The sequence below is a fragment of the Otolemur garnettii genome, unplaced genomic scaffold (assembly GCF_000181295.1).
Source record: "Otolemur garnettii isolate 467f Iridium unplaced genomic scaffold, OtoGar3 scaffold00120, whole genome shotgun sequence".
Lineage (NCBI taxonomy): Eukaryota > Metazoa > Chordata > Mammalia > Primates > Galagidae > Otolemur > Otolemur garnettii.
In genome coordinates, this window is record NW_003852515.1 from 1,375,694 (window position 1) to 1,390,099 (window position 14,406).

General features: G+C 41.1%; 1 protein-coding gene across 1 annotated transcript in view; it reads right to left on the reverse strand.

Moving 5' to 3' along the window:
- Positions 1 to 763: 763 nt before the first annotated feature.
- B3GLCT (beta 3-glucosyltransferase) overlaps positions 764 to 14,406 on the reverse strand; it is a 96,081-nt gene continuing 82,438 nt past the window's right edge. The window contains exons 13-14 of the mRNA XM_023517765.1: positions 8,223 to 8,367; positions 764 to 1,972 (exon numbers count right to left, since the gene is read on the reverse strand). Coding sequence (XP_023373533.1) covers positions 1,805 to 1,972; positions 8,223 to 8,367 — 313 coding nt within the window. The 3' untranslated portion in view covers positions 764 to 1,804. The remainder of the gene's footprint in view (positions 1,973 to 8,222; positions 8,368 to 14,406) is intronic.

Genomic DNA, 14,406 nt, shown 5'->3' on the forward strand with positions numbered 1-14,406 from the left:
CACAGTCAACAAAACACCTGTAAGTCCCAGAGGAGGTGTTCCTGTGTCAGCAGAAGGCACTGATCATACAGAAGAAAGTCCAGTGTGGATCTTCACGTACCAATGCCGGATTCAATCCTGTCAAATGAACATGCTGTTCTCTGAGTGGTACTAATTAGTAGGCAGGAGCAAAAGAACTGAGGACTCTTTCACGGGTGTAGGCAGCCAAGGGTCTCCAGGAGTAGTACTAGAGATGATGTGACTGCCATGGGAGCAATGACAACAATCCCAGCTATGACGGCAACAAAGCTGAGGTCATCAGCAGACACTTGATGAGATCTCGAGAAATCCTTCCAGAGGCCTCCCATGATCATCTCTTTCCTGGGGTGGGATAAAAAATCCATTGTCACAAAACTGAATCCAATGATTATCACCATAACACCCTAGTCCTGGTAGTTGATTTGGAAAAAATGGTCAATACTATTGCATCATTTTGGAAATGAGTTGAATCTAAGCTGTAAAAAATATATATTATTTAAAAACACACAGGTACTTTTGGTGGTATGGCTTTTAACTTTTAACTCTGTGCTTGGCTATAAAAATTATTAGAAACAAAATTAATGAATAGCATTTTTAATTAAAAAAAGGAAAATACCAAAATTAGTTTAAAACATTAAAATCAAATTGTATGCAAATACCTATATAAAACTAAATCACATAATTAAAAAGACAATAAAATACAGAGTACTTTTTGTACATTAATACTACATGTGTTAAATTACTATATATTAAAGATATAATTTGAAAATTAGAGCTATTTCAAAACACTATGTTCAAATTTCCTCCTTTAAGAACCCAGAGAAATTGCCAAATCTCCAGGTTGTCCTCCTTCCAGGGTTTTGCGGTGCACTGAGGGAGTCTGTTCTGAGTCAGGAGTCATTAAGTGATACTCAGAGAAGAGCTAGAGTAAACCATCAGGTCCAAGTTTAATTCACGTCCTGAGACTCACGTAGAGCTTGCTGAGTTGAATAAAACATGTCAACATTATTTTAAAATATTGAGGACAGTATTTCCTGGCAGCATCACTATACTTTCATGTTATAAGTAGGCCATAAAGATAGGCTTCAGGGAGAAACAGAACACAGATGAACTTCTGAAGAAACAGGAAGCTCTAGCAGAAGACCTCTTATTCTCCTTTATAAAGCACAAACAGCAAAAGAATACATAAAACATAACCATGATTAAAGACTACAGAGGATTTCTTATCTAGCCTTTTATGATGTTTTATGAAGGACCCTTAATATAGCATTATTCCTATTGAGTTCCCAGGAAATAAATTTTCATCATCAATAATATGGTTTAAAAGTCCATCCCACTGGCAATATCCACGCCAACGACTTTCATTCTTCTCTATATGTCTATAGAACATCAGAAAGTAACATATCTCCAGGCTCATGCCCGTCTCAAACTTCCATTATAATGAAGAGGAAGAACAGGGAGAGAACTCCCAGTACCATTTATGTTCCTGTGAGAGTTGTAACGTTGCTGCATCACAGCTTGAAAAATGCACAGTAATCACCATGTGTTACGACTGCACAACTCAAAAGCAAGTGCTTTTTCTCAGGGAAAAAAAAAAAAAAAGAAAATGTTTTCCTTATGACTCTTTTTCATCCCCCATCCAATAATACCATATACACAATTTCCATCTAAAGTCGGGAAGAGTCCGATGCCACATGGTAGACATGGGCAGTATGAGCCTGGCAGAGTCGAACGATGAGACAGTCTCCTGTTTCCTGTCCAAACCGTGCTCACAGGCCACCGTGCTCTATAGCTCTTCCCTAAAACCCTTCTGTGTCTCCTGCTCAGCTTCGTCTTTGTCACTGGGAGCCAGCCACGTGAAATACACCTTCACGGGGTCAATGTTCCAGTGTTTGTGGAACGATATGGGAACCTGATGAGACAGGTAGTCCTTGGGGTAATCCACTGGCCGAGCCTGGAGGAAGAAGAACAGAGTTAGGCTCTCTCATTAACTGAAAATAGCTCTGCTGAAAAACATTTGAATTTATAAAGAATTTTTTTCACTATTTGACGTTAGTTCTAAAAAAAGTACCACTTTAGGTGGAAATCTAAAAGCAAAAAGGAAAAACTTTTCAACTGTCTTCCCTCGAACTCTAGGTTCTTTGCTTCTGTGTCTCCAAATACCTTAATATGAATACGCTGCTCTTGGCTTCTATTGTCCCATTGTCTGGCCTCTGGGAGATTCCTCAACCATAATAATAAATATGAAGAGCTTTACTTGATAAATCATTTAAGTCATTATTATGACTTGTGCACAAAACTGAAAAATAGTTATGTCCCAAGCAAACTTTAAAGAAACTCTGGCCACATGCAACTGGTTGTAGGGGTCGGGGGCGCGGGGCTAGGGCAAGGAGTTCTCAGAGTTCCCTTGGCCTGTCTAATGCTCTGCAGGGGTCCTCAAATTTTTCAAACAGGGGACCAGTTCACTGTCCCTCAGGGCGTTGGAGGGCCAGACTGCAGGCCCCAGAACGAGTCAGCTGCTAAGCAGGATATGTAGCAGTGGCAAAACACCTGGCGAGCTGGATAAATGTCCTAGGTGGGCTGCGGGCCGTAGTTTGAGGATGCCTGCGAATGAGTAATTATGGGGAGCCCTTCAAAGAAAGAAAACATGGGGTTCAATAGAGAAAGGGGGTAATGTCACCCATGCTCTTTTCCTACCTCAATATCTACTCTGCTTCCAGAAGTGTGAATGGGACTTGTGAGTAACCCGAAACAGTTTGCAAAAGGACATAAAAAGTTTTTGTATTATCTGCATTTAAAAATTCTCCAGAACTCAGAAAATGAAATTTAGGCAGAATTAGATACAGCCTAGAATGATGAGATTGAAAAAGTAACCTACAGGGTTAGAAGGACTCTGTAACTAGATACTATTTTGTTTGCTCAAAGCAAAGCACCCATTTTCTTTCAATGTTCATCTTAATTTGTTTATAAATTTGTATTAGCCATACAGTTTTACATAGTAACTCGATGGGTCATGAATGACTAAAGTTGTCTTGAGTATTAAAACTAGATACCATACATTTTAAAAACAAGTCTTCTCTAGGCTAATGTTATTATATTCTGCTTAAGTCTTTGATATAAATATTTAAATAAACTCCCTCAAATGGTTTACCAAATACCTTTGTTAAAATTTATGTCATTTAATCCTTGAAACAACCTTGCAAAACAGAATTTTATGGTCCATTCCTAATTTAATGATAAGGAAACCAGAGTTCCCAGAAGTAACATGAACAGCAGACGCTGGAATGGAGATAAGAGAGAGGTGCCCAGCCTCCTGGCCAGAGTTCCATAGGATATCTGCTACCTGGGTTCAAGCCACCACCATACCACCAGCTGGGCACACCTGACAGCACCTAGACTATCCTGGACTCACTGGCACAAATATACTGCTCAGATGAGTGTTCAAACAATAACATTTGTGGGGAGAAGTTCAAAATAATGCAGGGGGAGAACTTTCACAATTGCTATTTTATTGCCCTTTAAAAATTCTAAGTGCTCATGGAGTTAAAAAGTCTAAGAAGGGCCTTATCTAAAAAAAAAACAATCAATGTAACCTGGTTCTATGTACCCTCAATGAATCCCCAACAATTAAAAAAAAAAATGCTAAGCAGGGAATTTTAGAAGGAAAGTTAGTGGGACAGATAAAAGATACGTATTGGGGGGCGGCGTCTATGGCTGAAAGGAGTAGTGTGCCAGCACCATATACTGGAGGTAGCGGTTCAAACCCAGCCTGGCCAAAAACTGCAAAAAAAAAAGATACATACTGGAATACAGTCTAATTGAGTTGGGAAAAGTTTGAATACCATGTTTCCCCGAAAATAAGACCTACCCAAAAAATAAGCCCTAGCAGGATTTCTATGCATTTGTTAAATATAAGCCCTACCCGGATAATAAGACCTAGTGATGGGCGTGGCTATGCAGCATATCTGCATAGCCATGCCATGCATTTCCGGGTGGAGTGGTAAGGAAGACTGGAATACCTTTTATCTGCCACAGCTCCTTTCTCTGAGCTGTTCGCACTTGCCAGGGTGCGAGTGTGGTAACTGCCATCGCAGGCATCCTATTGTACACGTGCGGAATGGCTAGGGGAAAGTTCATGCATCATTAGCGCCAGCCCCACCAACAAGTTGGCTCCCCTTGTCAGGTTCCAGAAGAGGATGACTTAACTGTATTTGAATAAATTGATAGTCTGAATTGATATTCAAACTGTATTTGAATAGACTGTTGTATTATACTTAATAAAAATAAGACATCCCAGGTGGTGCCCGTGGCTCAAAGGAGTAGGGCATTGGCCACATATGCTAGAGGTGGAGGGTTCAAACCCAGCCCCAGCCAAAAACTGCAAAAAAAAAAAAAAAAAAAAAAAAAAAAATCCCCTGAAAATAAGCCCTACTGTGTCTTCTTGAGAAAAAATAAATATAAGACAGTGTGTTATTTTTTGGAGAAACATGGTATTAGTGGAGGGAATTCATATATAATATGAGGTTACCTGCAAGTTTGAGAGTTTATTGGCAAGGACAAAAACCAAGGAGAAAATACTCTCAGTTCAGTTCTCAGATAATTCTACAATGCTCTCAGAAGAAAGAAATCCAGTAGTTCCCCCTTACCTGCAGTTTAACTTTCTGTAGTTTTAGGGTCCCTTGGCCCACCCTGGTCTGAAAATATTAGATGAAAATTCCAGAAGTACATAATTCCTAAGTTATAAATTGCACACTACTGAGCATGGGGATGAACTCTGGTGCTGTCCTGGTTCATCTCCCAGGGAACGTGACTCTCTCCTTAGTCCAGTGTGGCCATGTGTCCGTGCCCCTGCCCACGGCTTGCTCATCAGGTGCTACCTCCTTGTCAGATCCACACGGTGCCTGGCTTCAAGTAACCCTTATATTACATTATTATCAGTCATACACTAAAGGCAGGGCAGGAACCAATACCACTGAAGTGTATTTTGCACATCTGGTTAAGATGGACAACTGTACATTGAAAACAAATCATCAGTGGGGTCAGACCCTGCCCCCCTCATTAGAATGGGACTGTTGGATGGCCCCAAAGCTACAGTTGTGCTATATTATGAATTATTGTTGTTAATCTCTTACTGTGCCTACTTTCTGTATCAAACCTGACCATAGGTGTGTATGTTATAAGGAAAAACACAGCACATGTAAAGTTTGACACTGTGGTCTCGGGGATCCACTGGAGGTCCTGGGATATATCACCCATGGAGAAGAGGGCCTGCTATGAGAGCACCAGAACCAAACCTTTGCTTGCTTTTCACATTTAAAAATAAACTTTTGGTGATACAAATCCATCTAACAGGAAAAAATATATATCCTTAACATTAACTGCATCTCAGAAAACCCAAGTATGTGGAAAGAGTTGGCTTATTAAGTATTAGAATGTGCCAGGTATTTTTGATAAATGAGGTCATGGAAAAGCATTACACAAAACTAGAAAAGTGAAATACATTTCCAAGAGGTGTCTGTAACACCAACACATATAGCTTCTAAGAAGCACATTTCTGTACCTAAAATGCCAAAAGCAAATCCCAAACAGGCTGGGTCAGGAGTGGGAGAACTCAAGGACCGGACGGTGAGTGTGCTGGGCAGCTGCACACAGGTAGGAAGATGGCTTAAAACGTGTAAGACAGACACACGTTAAGCAAAATTAAAACCTCTTCTGCATAATATAGACATACATTGGACAAAATTAAAATGTATCTCTAAAGATTAGAGCATGCTGAACAGGGCAACAAATGGAGAGTACAATTTCATTTCCTTAGACAAATACAGTTTTATAGCTATATTGGGAAATGATTTACATGCCATACAGCTGACCCAACATCATGGTGCTCTCAAACTCTTTAGCAAATTTCCAGGGTTGGGTAACCAGCAACCATTGCATGCTGCCCTATCTATTAGTGCCACTTAATTGTGGAAGAACAGATAATCACATGCTCCTGATAACTTGCTGTTAACTTGGAGTCTACTTCTAAATCTATGGACTGAAGATAACCTACCATGATGAAAAATAGTTTAAATATGGCCCAAGCAACTTTGTATTTGAGACTGTTTCCAAATGCTCTCTCTCCAGCACATTAAGAATCTTAAATTGTATCTCTCTGTCTCCTATTTCTTTGTCAATATAACAAATACACTGTTTAGATCAGTGTTTAAACATTGAAAAGTATTGTCCAAATCATACCAAACTCTCTAGAAGAAGCTTAAGAATTAGAAAACAAAGCACTATCTATTGGGGAGGATAGGTTTTAAACATTTTATGATATTTAGAAGTGTTTACAATTTACATGAATTAAAGAAATCAATAGTTCTAAAGTGTGGGAAATAGTAACCTTCTTTTAAATTTTTTAATGATCTTCAAAGAACTTCTGCTTAAGAATTAGATGATTTTCCTTCTTTTTTTTCTCCTTATCATTTTATTTCCTAATATATTCTTCCCTGAGAGAAGGGATATAAAATCTATAAAAATCTAAGACCTATCATATAACCTTGATAAATTATTTCCCTTATTCCCTCAGTCTTCACTCATTATATAAGCTTTAATTTTACATTATTTTTTTACCACATATACAGCTTGGTTATTATAGTTTTCATTCCAGAATATTACATGGGTATAAACATTTTGTTTACATATAATCTTTTTGTAACCCTTTGAGTCAAGGTTGTGTGTGCTCCACCCATATAGTGCACGCTATATTGTACCCATTAGGTGTGAAGTTACCCATCCCCACCTCCACACCCCCACTTGATTTCCACTGTATGTGCACCTTAAATGCTGACCAACTAGTTATAATTTAGTATTGAGTACATGTGGTGTTTGTTTTTCCATTCTTGCAATACTTCACTTAGAAGAATGGCCTCCAGTTCCATCCAGGTTGTTACAAAAGATACCAGGTCTTCACTATTTTTTTTATGGCTGATTAGTACTCCATGATATACTTAGTTCTAATTACTTTTTGTTAATGAGTGGAAAGCCCTAATATAGAACAAGAGAGGGACTGATAGACATGATCTTGATTTTCAAAGTCATCAAACATAACACATGGGCTTAACGTGGTTTAAGGGCTCCCAAGGTTTTAAAGGAGCCCCCATGGGTAAGGATGGATAAATGCCTTCCTACTGGTACTAGGAAGGTTTCTTACACATTTCTTTTTGTGTATTTTTATTCTCCCTTATTGCCTCCAGAACATAGAAATGGATTCCTCCTTTCCTGATAAGGCAAGCACTTTTTCCTGTTCAAGTTGTTTTCTAGAGTACTATTTCTGTCATGCTAAATTCTCTAAATTGCTATAATAGCATTTGTTAATGGTTACTAAATAAAGCATGAAGACTGTATTTCCCATATAAGGGAGGGCCTTTAAATTACACACGCATTTATACATTTCAAATTTGAAAAGATTTAAATTTCTTAAAGGAAGACATTAGAGGGAAGTGGGTCTATGGTTATTTTCAGTTTCTGTATATCCACTATTATTCTTAGAAGAAAATTCACTGACCTGCTTCTTAAAACATACTAAAAATCACACAGAAGGATTTCCTCCTCTAACCCCTGAACTGCAATATGGTAAGGCTGTAAGTACTAGGTATTCCTGGCGAACATCATCTCATCTCTCCTTTCTCATAACCCCTAGAATATAAGTTTATTCAGATATTATACTGAATTTGACAGATTTTTAGCCCCTCGGTTTAATAGCAACCAAAGGGAGAAAAGCCCAGTAAAAAGACTGCCAGACGGACAGTATAAAAACTGGGGCCAGTGTAGAATTACATATGCATGGTGGTCAAGTAGGATAATATATAGGTCAAGTAGTCCTGTATATTTCTAGATGGCATCCAATAATTTTTAAATGTCAATTTTTTTAACTGACAAGATTTTTTTTAAAGAGCAGTTTTTCACCGGCCATTCACAGGAAGACACTTCTGTCAGACATCACTTGGTTTTAGAGACCTTTTGCCTTCCATCTCTCTGATGGACAGGTGCAGCATGCACCTCAGAGAGGATAGGAAGGGTCTGTTCAGGACGTCCTCTGGAGGCTGTCAACACAGTTGTTAGGACTGTTCCAGAATACACGAAGAGAAAGAAGTAGAATCCTTAAGGGAGAAAGGGAAGAACATGGCCCCCAATCCCTACGAGGCAGGACATTTTCTCACCTGATGGAAGAGAGGGCTGTGTGTCACAGGAATTCCCAGCCCACTAAAGCACATTCCCAGGACCATGTCATCGGGAGCATCATTGCTGTAGCATCGACACTTGCTGGCAAGAAGTCTCCGGATGGCTTCTCTGCTGAAGACCATTCTGGTGGGATCCAGAGCAGACAGAGAAAGGAGTTAGCTATTGCAGCTCCACAGAGACCCTGACTGCGAACAAAGAACTGTAGTTCAGAGGCTGCCTGCCTGATACAACTGAAAGATGCTGACAGCGGTAGCCTTTTACGTTTAATAGTTACTTTGGAGAAAATGTTCTTGTGCTTTCCATGGGAGTAAAATCCCTTTTTTAAAATGTATAGAATTTTGAAATTCTTTTAATTAATAAAAAATAATTGTACATGTTCATGGGACACATGGTGATGTTTTGATACATAAAATATACAAGTGATCTGGGTCAGTGGCTGTAGCACAGTGGTTATGGCGCCAGTGGCTATGACAACAGCAACAAAAAACAGCTGGGCATTACGGCAGGCACCTGTAGTCCCAACTACTTGGGAGGCTGAGGCAAGAGACTCACTTAAGCCCAAGAGCTGGAGATTGCTGTTGAGCTGTGACACCACAGCAAGGGCAACATAATGAGACTGTTTCCAAAAAAAAAAAAAAATATATATATAATGTATATATACATATATATATACATACACACATACAAGTGATTAGATCAGGGTAATCAGCATATTTATCATCTCAAACATTTATCCTCTGTGCTGGGAACATTCAGTAGCTTCCTTTTGAGGATATAATCAAATATATTATTGTTAACTATAGTCACCCTAGAGTGGTATAAAACTAGAACTTATTCCTCCTATCCAGCTATAATTTTGTATCCTCTAACAAATCTCAATTTTAAGAGCTGTTTATAGAAAATGAGAATAGTTCTTTAGTTTTGAAGCCCTCAATGAGATCAGTAACAAAATCTGCCAACATTCCCATCAGGCAAATAGGCCCTAAAATACTAGGTATCTTACTCATATCTGTCACGACTGACAATAAGATCAAATCCAACTGAAAAAGACACCCAGTGTGCAATTAATTCCAATCTATAGATGCTTCCTCAAGATAATTTTGATAGAGACAGTGAGAGCAGAAGAAGGGGAGTCCATGAGTACAGGACTTTTTTTTCTATGAAACAGTGTCATAGCACCATTTGGCATGCCAGGCACTCTCTGGTGTGACCCTGGTCCATTCCATCCTCTCTGTGCTCTCCTCAGCACTGCAGAAGGCTAGAAACTTTCAAACAAACTTTTCCAGCCTCCCTTGCCAGCTGGGTCCTGGTTTGATCTGACGAGGGGCTCAACACTGGGGGAGGCCCTCTGTTTCTGGCACTGGTGGTCTCTAGGGCAGAGGCAGATGGTAGAGGCAGTCACAGGGCCCCGCAGAGGCAGCACTGAGCAGCAGAGCATGTGGGGTGCCCGTTCCTGTGTCCAGCTCAGACGCAGGGCTACGGCCCCCCGCAGCAGCGGCTGCAGCAACGCTACACAAGGGTGCCCCGGAACAGTACTCGCTCTCTTCTCCTGCCCTAGTGAGAGCAGCTCTCTAGAGTTACTGATCACTAGGTTCTCTTTTAATTTTATGGCCCTTTCCAATACTTTCATATCAAGTTCCCACAATAAATTTTCCTCTTCTTAAAATATAGGTTGATTTCTGGTTTCCATTCTGGTCCTATGGTAGAAATGAATCTCTCCATATCATGCATAGCCCAAAATCTGAAAAGGAGGAAGGGGCTAACGTGGCACACAAGTTCAGTCTCAAAGACTTTCTTCAAGGCAAGACTATTTAAAATTCATCAATATACTTCCATCGCCAAACACGGCCTTGCACACAGCAAGCACTACATAAAAGCTTGATATATCAAGCCAGCAAGAATGAAGCTATCTTGCATTCTTCTTCGCGAAGGAAGCAACCATTTTATCCATCAGTCTAGAGGGAAGGGAAAAAGGACAAAGAGCTTGAACACAATCCCAGATCTAAAACCATGGAGTCCACATTTAGCTAGGAGGGGTGGGTTCAGTGTGGTGTACCCAGTGCTACTGACCAATGACTGAGAACACAGCAGCACCGAAGGCTCGCTCTCAGCCCCTGACTAGACAAGAGAAAAAAGAAGCTCTTTCCTTGAGATGATACAAGGAAATAGACTGTACAAAAAGTTTCGTCAACTATACAAAAAGGAAAGCCACGAGTTTGAAAAGCCACCACAAATTGCCTTTCACTTAGAAAGCCTGCTGTCTCCGTGGAAACCTCCTGGGCCATACATCTTGCACCTCCTGCACCCGGTCGGTCGGCCATGCGGGGCTTGACTGCCCTGCTGACCCAGGAGAAGGGCCTACGTGGGGGGATGTGCCCTGACAGTCAACAATAAGAATGCTCTCTTCTCTTTTTGCCAGCCATCTACTACAGCGAGAAGGTAAAGGAGGACTTTTATGTTGATCCTTGCTCTCTGTGAAAACTAATTTTACTAACTGTAATTAGTAATTATTTTTTACTTTGCCTACTCTCACAGAACAGACTTACATTAATTATTCACATAAACAAAGTGCACACGAGCCTTTAATAACACTTATTAGTTAGTTTGTTGAGAGCTTCTTTCCAAATGAAATTCCTCCCCCAAATGGAAAATTTACCAGTTATGTTATGGCAGAAAAGCAAAAAAGAACACTGGTCTGCTCTGTCCACCAACTTTTAAATGTTAAAAAGGTGTTGAACAGCTACCTGATTAATGACTTGATTTCCCTTAACATACAATATGCAAATCTTTAATAAAACTTAAATAGGAGGCTGGGACTTGCTCAAGAACATACTCCAAGATAAGGAAGACATGAAGAAGGTACCGTGGGGAGAAATACCCACCCTCTCTGGGTCTTCACTGGATGAACAGCTCGGGGCTGTCTCTGTGTAAGTTGTGGCCTCATCCAAGGACACCAGCCCCCGCACTACTTCAGTGCACTCATTTGCCCCCGCAACTGCTAAAGAGGTACCTTGAGCATAACTTCCTACCCAAACTCATGTATGTAAATAGGTATTTTCATAAGGAAACAATCATTCAATTAATTTTCTCCAAATACCCAAATTTTCATAGAGTAAGCAACAAACTATAAAAGAGACACCTGGATTCAAACAGTGCAAAGGTCTCTCTTTCCAGACAACACAGATACCTGTACATAAAGGACTGGAGCCCATGCTCTGACTTGGCTCTGACAAGTGGGACCTGAAAAGGATGGTGGTTTTCAAAAACTTGACTGCAACCCACAGCCAGAAAACAAGAAATACATTTCACATTGCAACGATTTTTGTATGTTTTTGTGTGTGAGTATATGTGTGTACATATAAAACTGACACAAAAATTTCACAGAACAATATTTACCCTTACGACATGGAATGCACTGATACTTGACATTTTATTCTATTTCACTCAACACTGAATTATTTTAAAATGCTGGTTATGGTCTATGACTTGGTTTTATAAGCTACTGTGTGGTTCTTCAAGCTAGAGCATCAGAAAATTCTCTTGTAATAGCAGAGAAACCTTTCAACACTAAGTCTGATGCCTTTAACAAAGGTTGATATAAGAGACAATTTTATGGAGAATGTTCTCAAATTTTGTAAAAGTGCTATCAAATATTAAAAGCAGAACGTCTCATTGGTTGATGTCAGTTGTGTGAAGTTATCGCCCGTTGCTTGTGTTTGTTCATTTATTCACTGTACCTTGAAGAAAAATGAGTCCCTATGCTTGGAAGGCGGTAGATACTGAGGAATGAAACAGAAGTGCTGCCTTCAGATAAAGCCTAACTTAAGTGCAAGACAGGGCAATAAATGGGCAATTACATGACAACAGTTTACACAACATGCTACAAAAGCACATCAGGAACACACTAAACCCAGACTTGAGAGGCTAGACTGGGCTGAAGGCTTCCAAGAGTAAATAAATGATAGCTATATCAAGTCTAAAAGAACAGGAGGAACTGGCCAGAGTATGCAATGTAGAGACCAGCCATATCTTGGAGGAAGAAAAAAAAAATAGCACTCCTGAGAAACAAGTTGAGCAGAATTCTTGAAGATGAGGGTGTGGATGGATGAGGCCAGAATGGTACTGCCTTTGCCAAGTCATCAGACACCTTGTAAGCCTTGGCCGGTGTGTGGACTTCATCCTAAAGGCAATGGGAGATGTTCCATTTACAGTCAGGATATCAAAGGATGCAAAAGACTTCCATATCACAATAGGCAGAGAAAAGTCCAAGCAAAATAAAAATGTTACTTATGTATGGAATTGTTGGGAAAGAGGTGGATGCCACAAAGCCTATATGAACAAATTTCTAGAGAGAAGAATCTTCACTAGGAGACTGACAAGCTGTGGCAGCTTTCAGGGGCAAACGGGTCCGGGACAGGGGGAAAAAGAGCAGTCTAGCCCCAAGGGGAGGGCCTCAGCAGCACCCAGGGAGGCTGATGATTAGATGAACGAGAGGTGATTAAAACTGAGGCCCAATCCCAGATCAACTTGACCTCTGTTGAAATCTGGATGATCTTGTCATTTTAGACATCAAAAAGTAGGAAAGGGTTTACACCTATGGGAAAAATAAAGGCCAGGGAAAGTCACTAAGGGGCACCAAGGATGGGACAGGGGAGATCAGATCTGCTTCTAGAAAGGTGCACCTGACTATGGTGTGGACAAGGGCGTGCTGTGGAATAAGACAAGCAGAGACAGCAGGAGTCTGTGGCAGGAATTCACACACAAGAGGTGATGGTGACCTGGATGATGGTACTGGAGGTGGAGAGAAGTACTGATGGGAGGGCTAATCAGGAGATGAAACTGACATGACCCAGTGATTCGGTTCATTGCAGAGGAGGGGAAAAGGTGGGAAAGCGTGAGAGCTGACCTAGACTCCCAGGGAAGCAACCTGCGTGTGCCGATGTCTTCCCTGAGGTAGGGGCATTGGAAGAAGACCAAATCAGGGACTGAGGTGAGAAATGACGAAGTGCCCGTGAGTCATGGGAGTAGATCTGCAAAGCAGGTCAGAAACGAGTTCCAGGCTGGAGATGGCCATGTGGGTGCTTTCAGCATCGAGCCCCGGGGGTGGATGAGATCAGCCAGGGAGAACACACAGTGAGAAGAGGAGGGAAGCTAGAAAAGATGCCTGAGAGACACCGACGCCAAAGAGACAGGTAAAGAACTGAGAACGTATGAGGAGAAAGACAGGAACGAACCAGCACAGGATGGTGCTCTGAAAAGAGAAAGGAGCGTTTCAAGGGAACAGTCAACTGTCAAAGGCTGCTAGGAGGTTAAATAAGACAAGGACTGGAAATGATCCATTTGATTTGCCTACAGCAGGGTCACTGGAGGTGTTGGTGCGGTAGGTGAAGGTAGGAGGCTGAGTGTGGGGCTGAGGCACGGAGACAGTGAGAGCAGGGAGCTCTTTAGACATCCTGCTGGGAGGAAGGAGATGGCACGGTGCAGGGAAGAAGTTTTAAGATGGCAAAGTTAGAGGTGGTGGGAAATATCCAGCAGTGAGGTAAGTTTGAAGACAAAAGTTAAAGGTGCCACCTTGGTGGTTCAGAAGAGCCTTCTACGGGCATGAGAAGGGGAACAGTGGCAATGCTGCAAATCTTGGCACTAGCCTGTGAGTTCCTGTAGGGAAGAGGCCACCTAGTTTTCATCTGTGCAATCCCGGTACCTAACATACTCTAGTAGGTGAATGAACTGAAGGCATGAAAGGCAAAGCTGGTGAGGTAAGGTCAAGCAAGGTTTCAGAAGGCCTGAAGGGACGGTCTCAGAAATAATAGCTAAATCTAATACTCTAGGAAGACAACCAAACAGTTTGCTTTCAGAAATGACACAGAAAGTCAACTCTATGTTCAACGTACTATCTGAACACCATCATGCTATAAAATATACACACCCATCCACAAATAACAGGGCCCCTTTCAAAACCGGAAACACCTCACTCACTGGGTGCCACATCCTGACCTGATCTTTAAACAGCCCCAGCTCCTTACCAAGAAAGCTAAATACATTAATGTAAGGTAAGGCGCAAACAGCTTGAACCTCTTTTTTTTAAAATATTCTTTGGCCCTACTCTTCTAGTGTTTTTGCAATAGGCCTCCCTGGGTTCTCATTTCCTGCTGCCAACCCTCG